Source organism: Triturus cristatus, chromosome 5_1 (genome assembly GCF_964204655.1).
Source record: "Triturus cristatus chromosome 5_1, aTriCri1.1, whole genome shotgun sequence".
Classification (NCBI taxonomy): Eukaryota; Metazoa; Chordata; class Amphibia; order Caudata; family Salamandridae; genus Triturus; species Triturus cristatus.
In genome coordinates, this window is record NC_140587.1 from 484,740,053 (window position 1) to 484,761,066 (window position 21,014).

Here is a 21,014-nt window from a genome sequence, read left to right on the forward strand (position 1 = left end):
GCTAAACTGGCTATTCCACCACGAATGCCATCTGCGTGCGCTTAGCGAGTCGCAATTTGTCTCCTCGCTTTATTGCTATGCGAGTCGCAAATTGGGGACCAGCTGGGTACATACATTGATTTTTGCGACTCGCAAATTGCGACTCACTATTTGGCGCAAATTACGAGTCACAAATTCATGCAGTCGTACATCCGGGCCACAGACTCAAAGTACTACCCCATAAAAGAATCTACCTTAAAAAAAAAATATGTATCAAATAAAATTTACTATGATTCAATCAGAAGAAACTAATTATCGGTCCTGCCTCCAGCAAGCGGAGAAAGAAGACAGGCAAATAGTCAAGTCAAAATGCTGAGCTACTTTTAAATGTCAGCTTGTCGTGACATCTCTTTGATCCTTCAACCTCAGAGTTCACACCACGACCAATCTGGAGCTAAACGTTAGTGAAAATGATGGGAGAGTCCAATACATCTAAAAGTGAGTCCACGTGGAATGGTGAGACCTCAGAATAAAGGTACTTCTTGAAATTCAGGATGGATTATACTCAGACTGAAGTGAAAAAACAGCCATAGATGATAAAAGTAAGTTGTTTCTTCCCGATCCCCCAGAGACTTGAGAAAAGTTAATGTAACTCAGCCCCTCAAGAGTACCCAGAAGCCCTGGAAGTCCTTAACAGTAGTATGTGACACGGATGAGGGATCCTGATGGCACAGGGTCCATGCCGATTCACTGCATCGCTTTAGCTTTCAGCCTCTTGCTTTCTCATCCAAACCTTCCTAACTCTGTGATAAGTTGGAAAAGGGTGAGGTGAGACACTGACGGACAGCACCAGGCAAAAGTCTAAAAACCCCAGGACTACCTGTGACAGGGACTCCGTGTTGAATCACAGAGGAGGAGTCACTGAGAAATTTCCAAGACGCTGAGGCCGGGAAAAGAATTCACTGGTGTGGGTGCCTTTATGTGCTGTCAGAAGTCATCACATAGATTCGTGCTGCCTATCTCATGCTGCTGCTAGGCTCAATCTACATTTTTTTCTACTATTCTAGCAGTGAATAACAGTTTATTACCAGTATAGAGGAAAAAAGGACAGAAAAATAAGGGGTGCAGTGCCAAGAAACTCATAAGATGGAGCCTCCCCTGATGGCCAGTTTGTCACATGGAGAGACAGCACCAATAGATAAACTGTACAAGTTGCCTCTAGAAAACTTGCTGCTAGACAGAAATTACCATTTTTAGGTCGAGCCTACTCAGCGCATGCGCTGCCCTGCGAGGCATGCTGTAATCCTCTCAGGTGTTGGAACACACTCAGCACTTTTTCATTGGTTGCTTGATCTGCCTTCACACATTCCATTGCTTTCTTTGGCTAATAGTGTATATTTCTCCCGCCTCCTGGCTGTTTTGATAACGCCCTGGCGACTGGCCCTGCTACTCTGATCCTTTTATTAGTGGCCATTTGTTTTGTTTCTGTGCACTACTTTTCTTTTCACCATCTCCTTCCAGCTCGCTATTTTATTTTTTTTAGGTACGAGGCTCGAACTTTGATTCCCAGTACCAAAGTTGGGCTCTCTACATCTTATGCACATCCTGTCGTAATAAGGATCGGCATTTTTGGGCCTTTTATCTACGTTTTCCCAGGCACCCTCCCAGCACACCCACCCTTACTTAACCCTTTCCTTTTGTTTGTTACTTATTTAGACAATGCACACTGCCACGGTTCTGCACTATTTTCTTTGCAGCCGTGAAGTGTTTTGAAAAGTGAGCTTTTTGACTAACAGATTTCATCCTCTTGGGGCAACAGCCTTTTTGTGTTTATTCATTGAAGCTCGCATGCGATTACCGAAAGATTAAAACACGCAACAGAAAGAAGAGAGGGGAAACAGCAGGAGTGATGGAGATATGGGCTTTAGGATAAAAAGGGTGCCAGCACCACTTGGAGTCGGATACAGCACAAAGGCACATTTAGCAAAGCTAAGCTCTCCACGTTGGTAAACCTGGATAACTTGATCTTTGATGTAACCGGCTTCAGACTGGCCTGTGAAAAGGCTGCAGCTGCTGTTTATTTTTTAGGTCTCGCCTGGCGTTGCAGCGCAAAGCGCTGCTCGCTGGGCGAGAGATATTGTAAGAGAGTAGATTTGAGAAGGGGACTTGAAGCCCCGCCCATTTTCATTGGCTGGCGTGCCATTGGAAATGAGGTTTTTAGGCTACTGCCCTTTCTCCCTTTAGTCTGGCCGATCTGGACAGGGTTGTCGGCTTTGTTGCTGTCGCAATGCAATTTCTTATCTTTATGGGGGCCATCTGTTTTCACTCAGCCCTGTGTTTATTTTTGCATGGCGCTTTCACTTAAAGTGAAAGTAAAAGCGCGATGCAAATATAAACAAGTGGCTGGGTGAAAACAGATGACGAGTGCTTGTTTTAACCCCTTCGGCGCTCATGACGGAACGGTTCCGTCATGAGCGTCGGTTGAGCAGTGCTCATGACGGAACCGTTCCGTCATGACCACGCCCGCGCAAGAAACGGTCAGCGCTGAGCGGGAATCGGCGCCGCATCGAAGGGGTTAAAAGAAACGTGCATGCATCCGACACAGCATCAGGGTGGGGTGTACGGTTTAAAAGATGAGGGTAGAACCTTTGAGCTCGTTTCATGTGTAACAATTTAATACAGCGGTTTGAAGTGGCTGTGTGGCGGCAGCTTAAACGATGCCGAGCCCCCGCGGCCGTCATTCATCACTCTAGGTGACGCTCTGACGGGAGATAAGCTATCAACGGCCTCCAGATCAGAGATTTCTTCCTTTACCACAAATCTCCAAAGCTGCCTCGCCTTCCAAGGGGCCCGGTAAAAGCAATCTGGGCTTCAGCTGGTGTGTGCGGGCCTTGGGGGGGGTGGGGCGGGGGCTGAGCTGACAAAGAGGAACACTCCCAGTTTGCGAGCAAAGCCTGGGACTTAGATATAGGCTCCGATAATAGGCAGCTCCGATCCGAATTGCCAGCCCCTCATGCAGCAGCAATATGTTTCACGTAAAGGTGATATAGCTCAGTGGGCTAATGTGCGTGCAGCAAAGATCGGAGCGATAATGTGGATTCACCGATTTGCTCGACTCATTCTTTCCATTGACGTAAATATGAGCTGAGCAATTATACCACTAATCGCTTTGCGTGTGCAGAGGCGTGAAGTCGCAACACAATGTCAGGAAACGCTATTAAATGCAAGAATTAATGACACATAGGAGAGATTGGACAAGGGAAAAATTTTGAAGTGTCGACGTCATGTTGGGTGTTGGAAGTGGGGCGGGGGGCATATCACATTCGAAGCCAACACAAACAATACGTGAGAGTATAATTAATCCTGGGTCAGCCTCCCGACAGCTCTTTCTCGGAAGGTGTCTGAGCGCTATAATCACGTAGAACAGAAACGAATGGTATACACTAGCGGAACAGACTTAGGTGTTGTTGAGTCTTACACACATGAAGTACCCACTCCACATGCTTCCCCACCACTCCCCCTTTCCCGCCCAGCCTCTAGATTCTCAGAGGAGTGTCATGTTTGCCTTCAGACTTATGTTTTAGCCACTTAGACCTGCCCACCTTCAGCAGGAAGGGGTGGACGAATACCTTCCCGCTCGCTGAGGCACGCTCCTATTGAGACGCAGATTTCATTTCTCTTCAGAGTGGGTATGGCCATTAATGAGCCCCGCCTCTCACAGGGAATGCATGACCCTTCATCATCATCGCATCCCATCAGAGCAACCCCTCCTCCAGTCAGCTCCAACATCTAGATTTCATTTGGCACATACGGGACTTTTGATTTGAACCGAAAGGATAGCTCAGTGGGTTGGGCGCCTGCTGCAGAGATGTGTGTTTAACGAAGCCGGCAGATCACAGATCCCACTTTGCTATCACAACATAGTTTCTTCACAAGCCTAAAGTGATGCAAACTGTTTAGCTCAAAGATCAAAGTATTAATCTAAAACAAAAAATACTAGGAAAACACAAGACAAAAAGCAAAGCCATTATAATTATGGGGCTGGAGACAACTAGATTATGTGGTAGGGTTGACTAAATCATGTGTGAAGAAAGGAAAAGCATGCACATACCGTGGCACGTTTTGTCATAATATTACTTAATTATTGTCGTTTAAGGTCGAGCATTCGAGACCTCTTGTATATACTTTAGTATATACTTATATGTGTATGTACTTTGTGGGCTCTTCCACTTAGGGACTTTTTTTTTCTGTTCAACTGCCTCTATTTAACTGTTGATAGAAAACGGCCAGTAGAGGTCAGTAAAATACCAGAAATGCTTTCTGCTGAGGGACTTTTTTTTAAAATGTTCTGGCAATTGCCTCTATTTAACTTTCCTGATAGAAAATGGCCAGCAGGGGTCAGTAAAATACCAGAATCACTTTAGCATTCTCTAGATTCCAGTCCATAGAAATCGTCTTCCAGGAGCACCCGTAGACAACAATATTTTTTTTCAAATCTGGTATGTTCAGTGATATGACCACCAAAGGCCCTGATTTTATATTAAAAACAAGCTTTAAACTTGACCATTTCCCGCTGAAAGGCAATATTTCTCTCCATGTGTTCCCATACCTGACGTGTCATGCAGTTTGGTGCTTACTTTCCCTCCATGTTAAAGAACAGTAGATGTTTCAGCACCTAGACTAATGTGCTGCATAGCTAAATACTTATAAGGTCCCAAAGGCGAGGCCAATTGCATTGCAAAGGCTTGTTTTCTCCAGCAGTAGCGAGGGCGGGAAGTTTCTGTGCGCCCAAGGCGCTATTGGAACAAGGTGAGGTGCCAGTCACTGTGGCTCTCTGGTCGTGGCACACTATTAGGTAGACAGGTACTCAAAAATCACCATTTACCGACCGTGGATGACAGCACCACCTATATTTGTAAAGTGAACATTAACAAGCATGAGGGTGCTTGAAAACACTTCCCAATAGTTTACACGATATCTCAACCAAAGTTAATTATTTAAATTTGTCTAGTTGTTCAATGTGTAGTGTTAGACAAGCAAAAGGCTTTTTTTTAGAAGGGTGTGGGATCACTATCTTTTATTTAAAGGATTGTATAACTGCACATCAGCTAAGTCACTTCAAAGTACTGGAACAGAAAGAACAAGCATTTGCGATGCAACAGGTCTCGCGTTTGTGAGTTTGAGCTACTGGCATTGTCAACTGCAATGCCTTTTATTTATGTGTTGGTTTTTAAAACAATTAAATAAAAGGCATTGTCATTTACAATGCCAATAGCTTAAACTCTCGCAAATGTGAGACCTATTGTATTGCAAATGCTTGTTATTAGACTGCTGCTAGGAGTCATGGTACCCCACAGATCCATACATTTAGAAAAAGAAACAAACAATAGATGAGTGTTATTAGTAAATAGCTAAAAGTAAACTTACCTGCACAGTAAGGGTTTGCAGGGTTAAAGTTCAGTGGAAACTCGTGTGATACCTGACGGAATGAATATAGTGAACAATTTAAGTTATAAACATCCAAATGTCATTTGCGGTAAACATGGTTACTTTTATTAAGTTTTAGTTCTCCGCCTCCATCGGTGTCTTTTTGTTCACAATATATTTGCTACACCTTTCGTATACATTGCCAAATTAATGGTAATTTGACCTCAGATATTACAGCCATGACAAGCTAATTGCAAAATAAACTTAACTACTTACAGGCATGAACAATTTTGATTCTACAATAAATTATTTTACAAAATAATAAAATGGCCACTGGCCAGGCTCCCCAACTAAGCTATGCCATTCTAGGTAGGTTAAAGGGCATCTGTCTCTTTACATGACTCTTTCAGCCTTTTAAAGAAATACTTATCAGAGAACTGGGCCTTTTCTTGTTTGCTGTGACAAGAACAGAACCAACCCTTGCCCATGTGCACACTTTCCTTTGCATGTAACAGTATCTATCCTTCTAGACCTGAGAAAGAGACTCTCAGAGTACTTTAATACATATGCCAGGACAAACATACAGCTGTCAAGTGTAAGCTTTGAACAATATACAGAGAATCTAAATCTGGCTGCCACATTTTACTTGTATGTGCACTGCAAAGGCAGAAACACTGTTTCTAATGCTTACATGAGTTAATGAGAATGGACCATACCAGTCACATCAGAAAGTACTGTGTAGTAGAATCCAGCTCTGCGCACACATCAAACAAGATAGCAACTGTTAACTTGCATTGCAACCTTTAATGTTCACTCAGTGTCTGCCAGGCTGCAGTTCAGTCATAATATGGTAAAGTGTGCCTCACTTTTTATTCATTAACTGCGTTTTACTGTACGGGTCTTCTAATGTTTCAAGCAGGGCAGGCTCTAGCGCTGGTGGCACCCGGTGCGACAATCATTTTTGGAGCCCCCACACCCATGACAGTCTATTCGAATTCTCTCACTACCACCTGGAAAAAGTGTCCCTCATCTCTGCAATCATAAGCTATTGCTAAACATAGCCCCCCCCCCTCTTGAGGTCGGCACCCCCTCCACAGGGCAGCGCCCAGTGTGGCCGCACCAGTCACACTGCCCTAAGGCCGGCACTGGTTTCCAGACACCCTCTTGGACACGATATTACAACAAGTTTTCATGGATACAGCAAGATGGTTCTGTAGATTTTGCTTTGCTGCGTAATAGCGCCTTTTCCTTACGCGCAACTCAACTTCACAGTTTCTAAATATTTCAATACTCCTTAGAGTTTCTCAGTATCTCCCACTATTAGCTTTTGCATCGGGCTCTCATCCCAAATAATAGAGAAGCAACAGAGGCAGTAACTATTTACGCTCCCCTACAATATCTCACTCCCTTCAGGGAACATTCTTATTGCCTGAAAATCAGCAAATATATGGCTGTAATTTATGGGAGCAAAAAGAACTATTGAGGGACAGAATGCAGAACAATGTCATACATTCACCCCAGTACAGAGATCTGGGCCTAAATCCATTGCTTTTTTGCTCACCATGCCATTCCAGTTTGGACCCAGCCATATGCAAATCAGTCTTGACCCCGTGCCCAATGGGAACAGTCCAGCCCGAACTGCCAGGCCAGGTCATCCTTGGACTGGAAACAAGCATCCTAGGACCGGTTTCTGGGTTTCACCCCTCTTCAGCCAGGATAGCTTGATTCCAGTGGCATGGAGAGCACGGGACTCACGTCTGAGCATACCGTCCCACTCGGGGTGACAAATGCAAAAAGAACGATTGATGGACAGAATGCAGAACAATGTCATACATTTACCCCAGTACAGAGATCTGGGCCTAAATCCATCGTTTGGAGGGTATGCCCAGACGTGGGTCCCTTGCTTACTTTGCCACTGGATTCAAGATAGCCTGGCTGATGAGGGTTATGAACCCGAAGCTGATCCCAGGATGCTTGTTTCCGGTCCAGGGAAGACATGGCTTGGCAGTTCGGGCTGGACTGTTCCCATGAGGCACAGGGTCAGACTGATTTGCATACAGCCATGTCTGAACTGGGGTGGCGGAATGAGCTAAAGAATGATGATGGATTAAACCCAGATCAGTTGACTGGGGGTGAGAGTGCTTGCAATGTTCAACACTCCGTCCATCATTCGCTTTGGTCTTGCTTTGTTTGCCCTAAGTTGGGAGGGTATGCCCAGACGTGGGTCCCTTGCTCACTTCGCCACTGGAATTAAGATAGCCTGGCTGATGAGGGTTATGAACCCCAAACCGGTCCCAGGATGCTGGTTTCCGGTCCAGGGAAGACATGGCTTGGCAGTTCGGGCTGGACTGTTCCCATGAGGCACAGGGTCAGACTGATTTGCATACGGCCATGTCTGAACTGGGGTGGCGGAGTGAGCTAAAGAATGATGATGGATTAAACCCAGATCAGTTGACTGGGGGTGAGAGCTTGCAATGTTCAACACTTCGTCCATCATCCTCTTTGGTCGTAATTTATCGGAGAACCTCTACATTGATAAACAAATCAATACCGACAAAGACAGGAAACTGGCAATCAGGAATACATACCATTGGAGAAGAAGGATAACGACTTTAAAAGCATAACAATAACAGTTGGCTCCATGAAGCCAATTTTAAGAAAATATTCTTTCGAGTATAGATTGTGTCAGTTAGAATAATATTAGAACGCCTCCAGGATTGGGCGGAGGAAAACTCTGTTCGGTCTGACCTGCAGTACGGTTTTCGTGCCGGGTTTGGAACGACAGAGCAGGGTATAAATCTATCAATCCTGGTGGGGAAATACACAAGGGCAAAGCAGGGAAATCTATTTTTAGCTTTTGTGGACCTCACAGCCGCATTCGACTGCGTGGTCCACAGCAAACTCTGGTTTATTTGAGAGGATATGGGGGTTGATGTTCAGATTATTTATTTTCTTAAGAGTTTTTATTGTGATGCTAAGGCACGTGTGCGATGTGGATTGAAGGGCGAATGTTCGGCTGCATTTCCAATTAAGAGCAGAGTCAGACAAGGTTGTGTTCTGGCTCCGTTTCTTTTTAACCTCTATATAAATGGGCTGGGGAACGCCCTTCTTAAAGACAATAAAGATTTTCCACAAGTGGGAGGACGTCCAATACCAGCGCTTCTATATGCGGATGACGCAGTGTTGATGTCCCGCACACAGGTTGGCCTTCAGAGAGTGTTAGAGAGCTTCTCTCTTTTTATGACAAATCTTGGCTTCAGAGTAAACTCCTCTAAGACATTCATTATGCGTTGTGGCCCTAGCATTAAGAAACCCAAAGACATGTTTGTTGCAGGGCAGACGATTGGGGCAACTAAAGAGTTCCCATACTTGGGAATTCTTTTTGCACATAACGATACCTGGGGACAAGCAGTCTTAGCAAAAAAGGTGGTACTCCTACGCACAACAGCAGCCCTAACTACCTTTGCTAGAAAGCTGGGAAAGAGACCACCCGAGGAGCTTATCAAGATCTACAGGGCAAAGTCTGTCTCATCTGTTTTATATGGGGCAGGAGTCTGGGGGTTTACCGATTCTCTCGCAATCCAACGCATAGAAAATTCTTTTTTAAGATATATTTCATCAGTTCCGAATAGCACTTCATCATATATATGCCATGCGGAGTTGGGGCTCTCTTTCATTTCGGATTTAATAAAGCTACAGCCTCTTCTTCTTTGGCATAGGCTATGGACTAAAGAAGAGGCCAAGTTAAACAGGGATATTCTATTAGATGTGTTAAAATTAGAAGGGGTATTGAAAATCCCATGGATAAAATATGTCCGTAACACTCTAAAAGATCTTGGCCACTTAGAGTATTTTACGAACCCTCTATCTATTCGACAAATAACAAGGAAAAATCTGAGAAAAGAGGGTCTTTTGCTGTTGGATTCTAACAGAGTGTCGTCTGAAATTGTAAAACCTACTGTACTTCACAACCAGATGGTTTTAACTACATTTAACATTCAGCCCTATTTAAATCTATGTACCCGGAGTTTATGATAGATGTTTATTAACTAGATTCAGGCTGGGAATATTTTATAGACTAGTTACCTTGCCTACAAAGAACGATTGGTCTCAACATCTCCCTCCTTGCCCTTGTGATAATAACTAGAATCAATCTATGATCCATGTAATGTTATTTTGTAAATTTGATATCCACTTGAGGAAATTGTATTTGGTACCAGTTTTAAAAATGTTTGGGCTCCGCCAATGTCGACCTGCTTTACTTGCATTACAACAGCTTGATAATGCGCACTCTACTTTTAGAATAGTAATTTATTTGAAGCAAGTATTGAGACACAGGAACTGTTTGTTTACTTAACCTCTTCTTTGGATACAGCACACGTGAGTTTAATCACACTTTTAATCCTATAATGTATTTATACTGAAATGATATTTATATTCTTTTAGGCTATGAAATTAGTTGTTTTTTATATTGGTATGATATTTTTAATGTTACAAATTATGTATTGTGTGTTTCTATGTGCTTTTATGATTGTCTTATGTAGCAATCGAATAAAGCTTATTGAATTGAATTGATTGTGTCAGTTTGTTGGGAAACCTCTGATGCGCATCAGAGGTTTTCCAAACTCACTCCAATATGTTAGTGATCCTCTGTACAATGGGACCCAAACCCCTCAAAAACAAGCAGATTAAATCCCAAACCTGCACCAGCGCATGTAAAGGGACGCCTTCCTTAGAGGGCATTCACGTCTCTTTATGCTTTCGGGATGAAGCTGAACCTCTCTAATCCTAACCACTGAGATGTTGGAGGCGAAGTTCAGTCCCATTATACAGTCACAGAAGTCCTTCATTGCTTCTCTATAGAGCTTAGATCAACCATAGAGGAGGAACACCATTCCTTGCAGTTGCCAAATACAGCCCTAACCTATGAAACACAGCTTCCAAGTCAACTTCAGAGGCTACTTGGATAGTTTTACTGCCAAACTCAAGGTCAAAGGTAAGGAATGGCTCATGATATCTAGGCTCAGCAGAGTGCCCTAAAAATCCTGGCATCTACACACAGGTAGACGTGTGCATCCTGGCATCAGGTGTGCCATAAGCATACATATTTACTTGGTGAAAGACTCATGGAAATCAATATTAGTCACATCAGAAGACGTACTGGTAATTCTCACACCCCATTAGGTAGCGCAGCAATCGGGAGGCTTTCTGAAACTGGCATCTGAAGTTATGCCTCCTGAAGAAGCATAGAAAACAGCCAGTCACCTTCTTGCGAGAAGAAACAGATCTAGACCTGAGTGATCAGCTAAGTACTTGTGCCCAGATCACAGGTGGGCCCTTAAATTACGATCCCTGCTTAGGGGGGTTTAAGGCGTGATTAAACCAGGAAATACAAACTGGCTTTTGGATTTTAATTCTGAAGCCAAAAGTAATGTGAAAATTGTGACCAGATGTCTGAAGTATGGAGTTCAAATCTACAAGATTTTAAACAGGTCAGTCATGTTGGAGACTTAGCAGAAAAAAACTAACTTTGGAAGCAGTCTTTTGTAAATGTTGATGCAACATCAATTAAATATTTCTCTTAGGGGAGGTATTGTGATAAATTTCCATGCTAATGATTTTCATTGCATTAGGTCTGGATCGTAGGCAAACACATTAAGAGTACTATCTGACAACATACAGGAGGAGCCTGTTACGGTTTGTTTTAAATAATTTTACCAAGATTCAGAACAGGGAGCGACATAAAAAATCCAGTCGCCACAAACAAGCATTTGCAATGCAATCGGTCTCGTATTTGCGAGATTTAGAGCTTTTGGCATTGTAAATGACAATGTCTTCTACATATGTGTTTTGGTTTGAAGTGGAGCGGATGTTTGTGGTGTGGAGTGGAATTACGTGGGTTAAATTGGAATTGTATGGGGTGGAATTAAGTGGTGTGTAGTGTATTGGAATTATGTGGTAAGGTGAATAGATAGCGGTGAGAGCTGCACAGACTAGATAGAAAGGAAAATAGAGAGGGATAAGTATTTTGTGCTCGAAGTGGTGAATGAACTTCAGACAGAGGAGCAGAAAGAGTGTGTGAGAGAGAAAGACGGGGAGAGCAGGCTACAGATGCATTTGAGGGAGCGCCCGTGTATGCAGAAAACACCCTATAAGATGAGTGTGGGTTTGAGGGACAGAAACCTTGAAAAGCCACAGGAATGAAACTGTGCTCAAAGACATGAAGACAATCATATGAGAGAGGTAGGAAGAGTGCATGAGAGAAAGGAGTTAGAGAGAGTAAGAGAAGGAGGGACGAGTGGGAGTGGTAGCTAGAGGTATGGGGTGAGAGGTGAACCAGTGCACAGCATGAAGAGGTACAGCAAGGTAGCATGTGTGAGCAGGTATTATAGAGAGGAGAGAGGGAGTGTGAGGAAGGGATGAGAGGGGGCAGTGGGATTGCGAGATGAGAGGGTTGGTGGTAGTGTCAGGGGGAGATGAGAGGGGTAGTGGTTGTGTGGGAGAGAGATGACGGGTTTGTGGAAATGCGAGGGAAAGATGGGCTGTATTGGAATTGTTTGTTGTGGAATTGTTTGTTGTGGAATTGTGTGGCATGGAATTGTGTGGTGTGGAGTTGTGTAGTGGAGATAAGTGGCATTGTGTGCTGTGGAATTATGTGGATAGTAATTATATGGTATTGAGTGTACTGGAATTATTTAGAGCGACACTGTGTATTATGGAGTTTATTATGTGGAATGGTATTGGTGTTGTGGAGTGGCGCGTTGTGGAGTTGCATTATGTGGTGTGTTGTTAAATTTTATGGCATGATAAGGAAATCTGTGGTGTGTATTGCAGGTATGTGTTGTGTTGCAGGTTGTTTTGTAGGTCACACCAGGAAAGTCAGAGAGGGCAAAAATTAGGTAAGACTAAGTTTGGAGAAATGGAAATTTAAATCTACTCTGACCGTATACAGAGACATTAGGAACATTCAAAACTGTCTGCAGGGAAACCCTAACTAACGAGACAGGTCATTAAACTGGCCCAAGAGGAAGAAACAATAGAAAGGTACAGGAGTGCATTAAATGAAATGAGAAGCCAACACTTAGAGAGCACAGGAAACAGTTTGGAATCTGCAAAGACCAGTACTAGAGTGACATATTTAAGGTCTTCTAATATGTACCATCATAACCTAATACTGCCACTTACAATTGTTTGATACAACACAACCACACCCAGTACTAGAAGCATTAGTGCACTCAATGAGCATCTGAATTATAGTGAGAGTAAAGAATAATGAAAAAATTGTGGCAGCAGTAGCCATGATATGCACAAACAAAACAGCGCAGGTATGCTCATCTAAAGTCTGACATACTCATGGATAGTTTAAAAAGACAAAGAATGTATATTACTAGCACTGTAGAGCAAAGAGAACAATACGGAACACACATGATGATCATGATAAAGATTAACAGTCTAGTTTGGTTCGATAATGGCATGCTCAGATAGGTGTATACAGTAAAATCATGGGACAGGAGGTGGTTTTTAAATGGTTGATGTGCAGGAGCATGGAAACTGATGTGATCGACCTAAAAAATAAGAGCAATGGAGTGGTAAGTTGTTGCTAGTTTAAAGTTGTTGAGGTAGCCTGCTCCTAGGGTTCTATCAGTACACTTCGAAAATTAACTAGTGAGACGCGGAATGCTGCTATGATTCTGTTGTGGGATGAATTATCTTAGCTAGGAAGAACGATAGGATGGTGCTACCCCGGTCTAGCGGAAAGCAGATCATATCTGTGAGATAGGTCTGTTGGATAAGCATTGTATGTTGCCTTTCATGAGGTAGCTGTTAAAGCAGACATGCCATTTCAAAACATTGCATTAACTTTGACAAGTATTAGACTATTTTTCCTCTGTCTTTAATGTTCAGCCTTCTGTTCTGCTGTCCCAATAACAGATGCTGTGATGCTGTTCCATGTATTATATAGAAGCGCTAAGCTGCCAATTAGAGTTTTGCAGCTGCCCCAGTGTTAGGAGTTGGGCTGTCTTTGTGTGAGGTGCTTGCTCCTATGTTTATCTGTCTTTGGTGGTACTAGATAGTAGATAGAGTATTGTACTGTTTCCCTGCTGTAGGCCTCATTGTTTTAGCTACACATGGTTTCTTGCAAAGTCAGTGTATATTCAAGGTCGGATTGGGATAGGAAATAGTCCTGGGCACAAAATAAAGTTTTGCCATTGGTGAATTAAGTGGCTAAAAAGGTGAATTGGGTCTTTAAATCGGGGCAGTTTTGAAATTACAAAGATACGCTGTATATATAATATGCAAGGTATGGAAAACTGCAATGGTTGTGATAATATCGGGGAAATCGACAGTTAATACAGGCCCAGCAGACTTTAAAACAGGTCCACAAACAGCCCAAAAATGGCCCATACTCTGATCTGTTAAACCAGCCCTTCTGGCCTCACTTTCAATCGGAGGCCAGCGTTTACCATAAAGTATGACACCAGCCAATGAAAATGATGGGCTTGGCTTCACGTCCCCTTCCGAAATCATCTCAAACACAATAAGCCTCGCAGAGCGAGGAGCGCATGCGCGCTTCAGCGCTAGGTCTGCGAGACCTAAAAATGGAACACCATATGTATCGAATTCAAATATGTATGACTTGGACTAAGTCTTGCACTTATTTGATTGGTCCGTCTCTTTTAGTTAATGTGTAGACATGGAATGAGGCTCTTGTGAATGATACCCCAAGTAAATATGTCACCCTGCTCTCTTTCTAGGGTTTACAACACTAATTACATTTCAAAGCAATAAGTCCATCAAACATGGAAACCTTCTCCCCTCTTTCCAACATTGGGAATCCGGTTTCCATAGGATGACGAGTACCGCTGCCATTAGGTTTAGCTTCCAACTGCTCTTTCAAAACTGCCTATGCCTTCAAACTTGCCTGCCTATATATAATGTATTATATATAAATATCTATATCAACAATCCTTCTACAAAAAACTAACCAAAACACAAAGCAAGTGCAGCATATAAGAAAACAAGTTACTTACCTATAACTACAGTTATCCAGTATTGGTATCTTTCATAGATTCACATGCCTGAATCATTCCCCGTCGCCGAGGCGGGAGTCCCACGGTAAATAAAGTAGTGCCAAAAGTGGTAGTAGTAGTAGTAGGCCCCAAAGAAAAGGCCTAAGGCCTAGATCTTAGCAGCCTATCTACATCATTATGCAAAAAGAACCAAAGAATTGGTACCAACCAATCAGACATAAGCACCCTTCTAGAACCCTCTCAACAGAGCCAGTTCTCCTCAGATTTTCCTAGCAAAAGTGGGAAGTAAACATCCCAAAACATAGAGAACTGACTCTACGGGGAGGAGGGCGGGTGCATGTGAATCTATGAAAGATACCAATACTGGATAACTGTAGTTACAGGTAAGTAACTTGTTTTCTTATCCAGTATTGGGGTATCTTTCATAGATTCACATGCCTGAATCAGAATAGTAAGCAGTATACCAAGTATACAGTAGTTTGCGGATGGTGGGAGACTAGTGTTGATACACTCCCAATTGCATCCACAACTTGTTAACAAGAGGTATAAGAAAAACCAACCTTAAAATTCACAACGTGCAACATACACAGGGAAATGCAACATGCAGTGTAATAACATTCTAAGTGAAACATGTCATTATCGTAGGTGAGGGACCACGAGAACTGCTTAATGCTCACAAATAAGATCAAGGCACGCACTGGGAAAAAGAGCAGACACCACCCACTGGGGATAGTACTTACGCCAAGATGTCTGCTCTGCACGGACTTGGATTGCTGAGTTCGGGCCACTCCCTATGAGACTGTGTCAGAGATGCCTCAACCAATCGTAGAGAGGCATTCTCTCTTTTAAAAGTGAACTGGAAAATCATTTGTAACTTTGGCGGCATCTGAGGAAGTTTTCACAAACTAAACACGTCATGCCGATTGCCGATGAATTCATTAAAGGGCAGCTTACCTGATAACCCGTGTGTGCTCCGCTTTCTTTAGCAAGGGAGTGTGGTTTTGAGATATATATATATATATTGCATTTGAAAAGCAGAAAAGGTACCTGACACGGGCCTCAAAGAAAAAGATGTTGTAGGACAGCTTGTCCGACCGCTGCATCGTCTTGGTGCGTAGATTGAAGGCAGTAATGCCTCGTGAACGTGTGGCAGATATTTTCAAGAGTCACCCCAGCAAACAATGCTGTAGACGCTGCTACTGTTCTTGTGGAATGGGCCTTGGCTTTCCTTAACAATGGCCTGTGAGCTTTATCATGGCAGAAATGGATTGTTGATGCTATCCATCTGGCAATAGTGGATTTTGTAACTGCATTCCCCAAAGTAGTTTGGCCATAAGCCTCAAACAACTGGTCAGACTTCCTAAGGCTCTTTGTGTTTTGAAGATAGAATTTTAGACATCTCTTGATATCAAGAGAATGTAAGGCTCGTTCTACTGGAGTAGATGGGTTTGGAAAGAAAGTCTTTAACTTTACAGGTTCATTGAGATGAAACTGTGACGGTACTTTAGGGATGAATGTCGGATTCGTTCGGAGGTGCACGTAGTCTTGAGTGAAGTGTAGAAATGGTTCCTTTACAGTGAAAGCCTGAATTTCACTCACCCTTCTAGCTGACGTTAGAGCCAGAAGTACAGCAACCTTCCAGGTAAGGAATTGGAGTTAAGCCTTGTGGATAGGCTCAAATGGATGTTTCATTAATTGCATTAAGACTGTGTTGAGTTCCCACTCTGGTGGAGGAAGCCTGATCGGAGGAAACTCCCGGAAAAGTCCTTTCATGAATTGCTTGATTAAAGAGGACGAACACAGAGAAGGAAGATGAGCGCCCTTTCTGAATCTGGAAAGTGCGGCTAAATGGACTTTGACTGTAGAGAAAGAGTCCAGATCTTGCCAGATGTAACAAATAAGGAAAGATCTGTTCCGCAGGAGCTTCCACCGGGTGAATGTGATTATCTTCGCACCAACAGCAAAAACGTCTCCATTTTAGACGGTAAGTTTTAATCGTGCTGTGAGCTCGTGATTTTGTCAATATGTCCCGACAGTCCTGAGGGATGTCCAGGTCCTTGAATTCTAAGAAATCAGGAGCCATGCGTGTAAATGTAGAGACTGAGGGTCCGGGTGGAGTAACTGACCTCTGTTCCTCGACAGCATTGCGGGCGTTGGAAGAAGACGGATCGGCTGGTCCTGGGATAATAGCAGAAGCTCTTGAAACCAGTACTGGCGTGGCCATCTGGGTGCAATCAGGATGAGACGGCAGCCCTCCAACTTCATCTTGCGTATGACTCTCGGGATTAGAGGTATCGGGGGGAAAAGCGTAAGCACAAATCCTGGACCATCGCATGGACAGGGCATTCTCCCTTGACCCCTGTTGAGGGTATCTGCTGGCGTAATAACGGCATTTCTTGTTTTATTTTGTTGCGAACAAATCCAGTGCCGGCGTGCCCCAAGCTCTGAATACCCTGAGCACTTGAGCCTGCTCTAATTCCCATTTGTGGCAGTCCGATTGGGACCTGCTGAGCGTGTCCGCTAGTGTATTGTAGAGACCTCTGACATGTTCTGCTCTGAAGGTTATGTTGTGGAGTGTGACCCATTCCCACAACTTCTGAGCCTCTCTGGATAGAGTTGCTGATCTTGTCCCTCCTTGCTTGTTCACATAAAACATGCTGGTGGTATTGTCGGTCCGAACCAGTACCGAAGAACCTGCAATCCTTGGAAGGAAAGCTTGCAGAGACAGGAAAATTGCTCGCAATTCCAGGCTGTTGATGTGCTGTTTCTGGTACTCTGGAGACCACTTCCCTTGTATCTGTAAATCTTGGAGATGACCTCCCCATCCTTCCATAGAGGCATCCGTAGTGAGGACAAACTCTGGAACCTCCTGTATGAAAGTGAGTCCTTCTGCTAGGTTGGGTATCTGGGACCACCAACGCAGAGCGCTTTTCATGCCTGGTGTGACTCTGAGGATGTCGTCGAAGGAACCCACAGCCTGTTGCCACTGAAGGTGTAGCTCCTCTTGCAGGGGTCTCATCCGAAGTCGTGCCAAAGGGACGAGGTTTATTGCAGAAGAGCACATCCCCAGGAGTGACGCAAACATGCGGACAGAAACTGACTTTCTTCTGGAAATCAGGATTTCCAGCTTTTGAACACGAACCTGCCATTCGTGAGATAAGAATGCCCTGCACTAGACGGTATCCAGCAGAGCTCCGAGAAATGGAAGGACCTGCATCGGGCATAACTGCAATTTGCTCTTGTTCACAGTCAGCCACAGAGAGTGGAACAGACGAAGAGACATTGTCACAGCAATCTTGACTGCGCTTTCCGAAGGACCTTTGAGTAACCAATCGTCCAAATACGGGAATACTTGGATTCCCCGGGATCGTAACGCTGCTGCCACAGGAGCTAGGCACTTTGTAAAGATCCTTGGAGCCGATTTTAGCCCAAACGGGAGCACTTTGAACTGATAATGGGCACCAGCCACAGTGAAGCGAAGATACTTGCGATACTTCGGATGTATTGGGATGTGAAAGTAAGCGTCTTCATATCAAGAGAAGCCAGAAAATCTCCTTCGTTGAGACAACCTAGAATTTCTGCCAGTGTGACATTGCGAAATCCTTGCTTCTTGAGTCATCTGCTCAGGTTGCGAAGGTCTAAGATCGGACGCCATTCCCCTGATTTCTTTTTGATGAGAATAGAAACCCGTCCCCTTTTGAAGTGCGGGAACCTTCTCAAATGCATTCTTGAGGAGCATCGTTAAAGCTCCTTTGAATAATAATTGAAGACGAGGGGGAGGGGGTCCGTTGGGTGGGGGGTGGGGTGGTGGGTGGCTTGGTGACAAACTCCAAGGTATGACCGTTGTTTACCAGGTCTAGAACCCATTGGTCCGATGTAATTTCCTGCCACTTGTCCACAAATGCTGAAATTTCCGCACACACAGGGAGGGGGAGGGGAGTGGAAGGCGCCCTGCAGAGATCACTGCTTCCTTGATTTTGCGACCTTTTTAGTCCGCATTGACGAGAGAAACCAGACGTGTTGGATTGTCTGTACGATGACTGATAAGATTGTCTACATTGGGGCTGGTACTGTCTATTCTGCTGGGTTTGATACCCTCCTCTAGAAGAAAAACCACGCCCTCTTGCACCTCTGAAGTTACCACGTTTGTACTGCAAGGAACCCAAGGATCTTGCGGTATCAGTATCAGTCTTTATTGATTGGAGCGCGTCATCTATGTGTTTCCCAAACAACGATTCGCCATCATAGGCCATATTCAATATCTTTGTCTGGACTTCTTGTCTGAAAGTGGTGGCCTTAAGCCAGCCCTGGCGTCTAAGTACAGCTGCACCAGCCAGTTGGCAAAAATTGGTATTCACAATGTCCAATGCGGAGTCGATGGTCTCGGACGCTGCGCGCTCTCCTTATAATAAACTTTTTCGAGCGTCTTGTCTCTTGTCCTCCGGAATGAGCTCAATAAGGCCAGCCATTTCTGACCACATTTGGCGGTCATAACACCCTATTATTGCTAGGGAGTTAGCTGCTCTGATGGAGGCAGCTGCCATTGTAGAAAATGTCTTGCCAATTAAATCCAGACGACGCCCCACCTTGTCCGGTGGTGTAGTAATAGGTGCTGCCGGATTTTTAGATTTTTGTTGGGCAGCCTGTGAAATGACCAAATCTGTCCGAGGATGGCCAATGAGACAGGATGGGCTATTGGCCGGAGCACGGTATTTGTCTATCCGCGGAATCACCGCTGGCACAGATGCAGGATTTTTCATGATTTTGACCCCTTCTTTCCAGATGTAGTCGATGATGGGGACAGCTCTTGTGACTTTCCTTGAATCCTCCTTAAAATCATGGAGAAAGCATTCAGACTGTTCAATGGTAACCGGCAAGTGAAACCTAGCAGCAGCCCGCTGCATGAGATTATGAAATCCCCCTATATCCTCTGGGGGCAAATCAGATGGTAGAGGGGTGGGTGGCGAAGGCATAGGGATAATATAGGAATACCAAGGATCTGCTGGATCTGGAAGTTCACCCTCTTCAAATTCCTCTTCAGAGGTTGAGTCCTGACCCTGACGCGGGTCATTTGGAGGATCTGGAAGTTGAGGCGTTGGAACAGGAGCATCAGGTGAAGGCAAAAGATCCGGAAGCGGCACAGGTGGTGGAACCTGCGGAAGGACTGGCTGTGGGGGAAAACGTTGTTTGTAATCTACGAGCATGGCTTGCAGGTCTTGTATCAGAGTTGGAGGCAGATGGGACATCTCGCTCGGACGAGGTTGTTTATTTTAAGTCTTATGATGCGGGACGACAATGTCCTCCTGATAGTATTGTTCTTGATAATTGTCCTCCTCCTCCTCAGAATCATCATCCTGACATTTGATGTGTAATTCGGAAGGATGGCGAGCTATTCCAAAGGGACCTTCATCCTAGTCATCCTCATAGTCATCATCCTCATCCTGAACATATGTTTCCAGGAGATGTGAGGGAGTAAGGGGTGATATATCGCTATAGTCATGCCTTTGAAAGGTTTTAAGTTGAAAACTCCTGGAAGAAAAGGGAGTGGAATGAGTGGGTGCCATTGCAGGTGTCGCAGACTGAACAGGCAAATCCCCTGGCATCGTCGTCGACTGGCTCTCAGTTGATGCCTTCGTTGTCAACAGGCTTTTAGTTATCGTCGTCGACGGGATCGACGTAGACGGGATCGACGTCGACAGGCTCGACGTCGACAGGCTCGACGTCAACGGGATCGTTGACGAGACCCTCGTCGACAGGACCTTCGTCAACGGGACGCTCTTCGACGGGGTGGACTGTATCTTCGTCGACACTTCTCTCGTCGATGATGGAGGCTTTGTCGACGGCAACGTCGTAGACATGGATTTCAACGCTGGCTTCGTCGACGAGGACTTCGTCGGCGATGGGCTTCTTTGACAGGATAGTAATCCTCGTAGACAGAATAGGAGAGGTGATAGACGTCGTCGAGATAGTTTCCGTCAACGATGGAGCAGAAGAAGTGACAGAAATCGTCGACAAAGGAGGGAAATCCAGAGATTTTGAAAGGCTTTTACTCACTGTTTGCGAAGATGGCTTTAGAGCCCTTGAGATCAGAGTCCTGAGGAGAGTGCGCTGATTCAGAGGAAATGATGGGAGTCCTCTGAGAAGAGCCAGAAGTAGAGTGGGAAGATTTATGGCGTTTTTTCCTCTCACTGGAAGAGCTGTCATGCGACCTAGCTCTCTTGCTAGAAGTTGAGGCTCTGTCATCCTCTTCAGCCGAAGAGGACTTAAGCCATAATAGCACTCTCGCCTCCCTATCCCTAAGAGTCTTTGTTGGGAAGGTGCAGCAAATTTTGCAATCTTTTACCTCATGTTTGGGGTAGAGGCAGTAGATGCAGTCCACATGCTGGTCAACAACAAAGACCCTCTTCCTGGCGCAGGTTCTGCAGGACTTGAACAAGGCCTTCTTGTTAGACATGATGAAGAAAGTTGAAAACTGAGTGGCACTCAGGGAGACTCCCTTCCACACGACGTGCGGTGAAAATCTGAGGAGAACTGGCTCTGCTGAGAGGGTTCTAGAAGGGTGCTGATGTCTGATTG

The 21,014-nt window shown here is 44.5% G+C and overlaps 1 protein-coding gene across 9 annotated transcripts in view; it reads right to left on the minus strand.

Moving 5' to 3' along the window:
* CPNE3 (copine 3) overlaps positions 1-21,014 on the minus strand; it is a 434,216-nt gene that overhangs the window by 41,986 nt on the left and 371,216 nt on the right. For all 9 annotated transcript variants that reach the window (XM_085605326.1, XM_085605317.1, XM_085605318.1 and 6 more), the window contains one exon: positions 5,407-5,458. In XM_085605326.1, the coding sequence (XP_085461452.1) occupies positions 5,407-5,458 (52 nt within the window). The remainder of the gene's footprint in view (positions 1-5,406; positions 5,459-21,014) is intronic.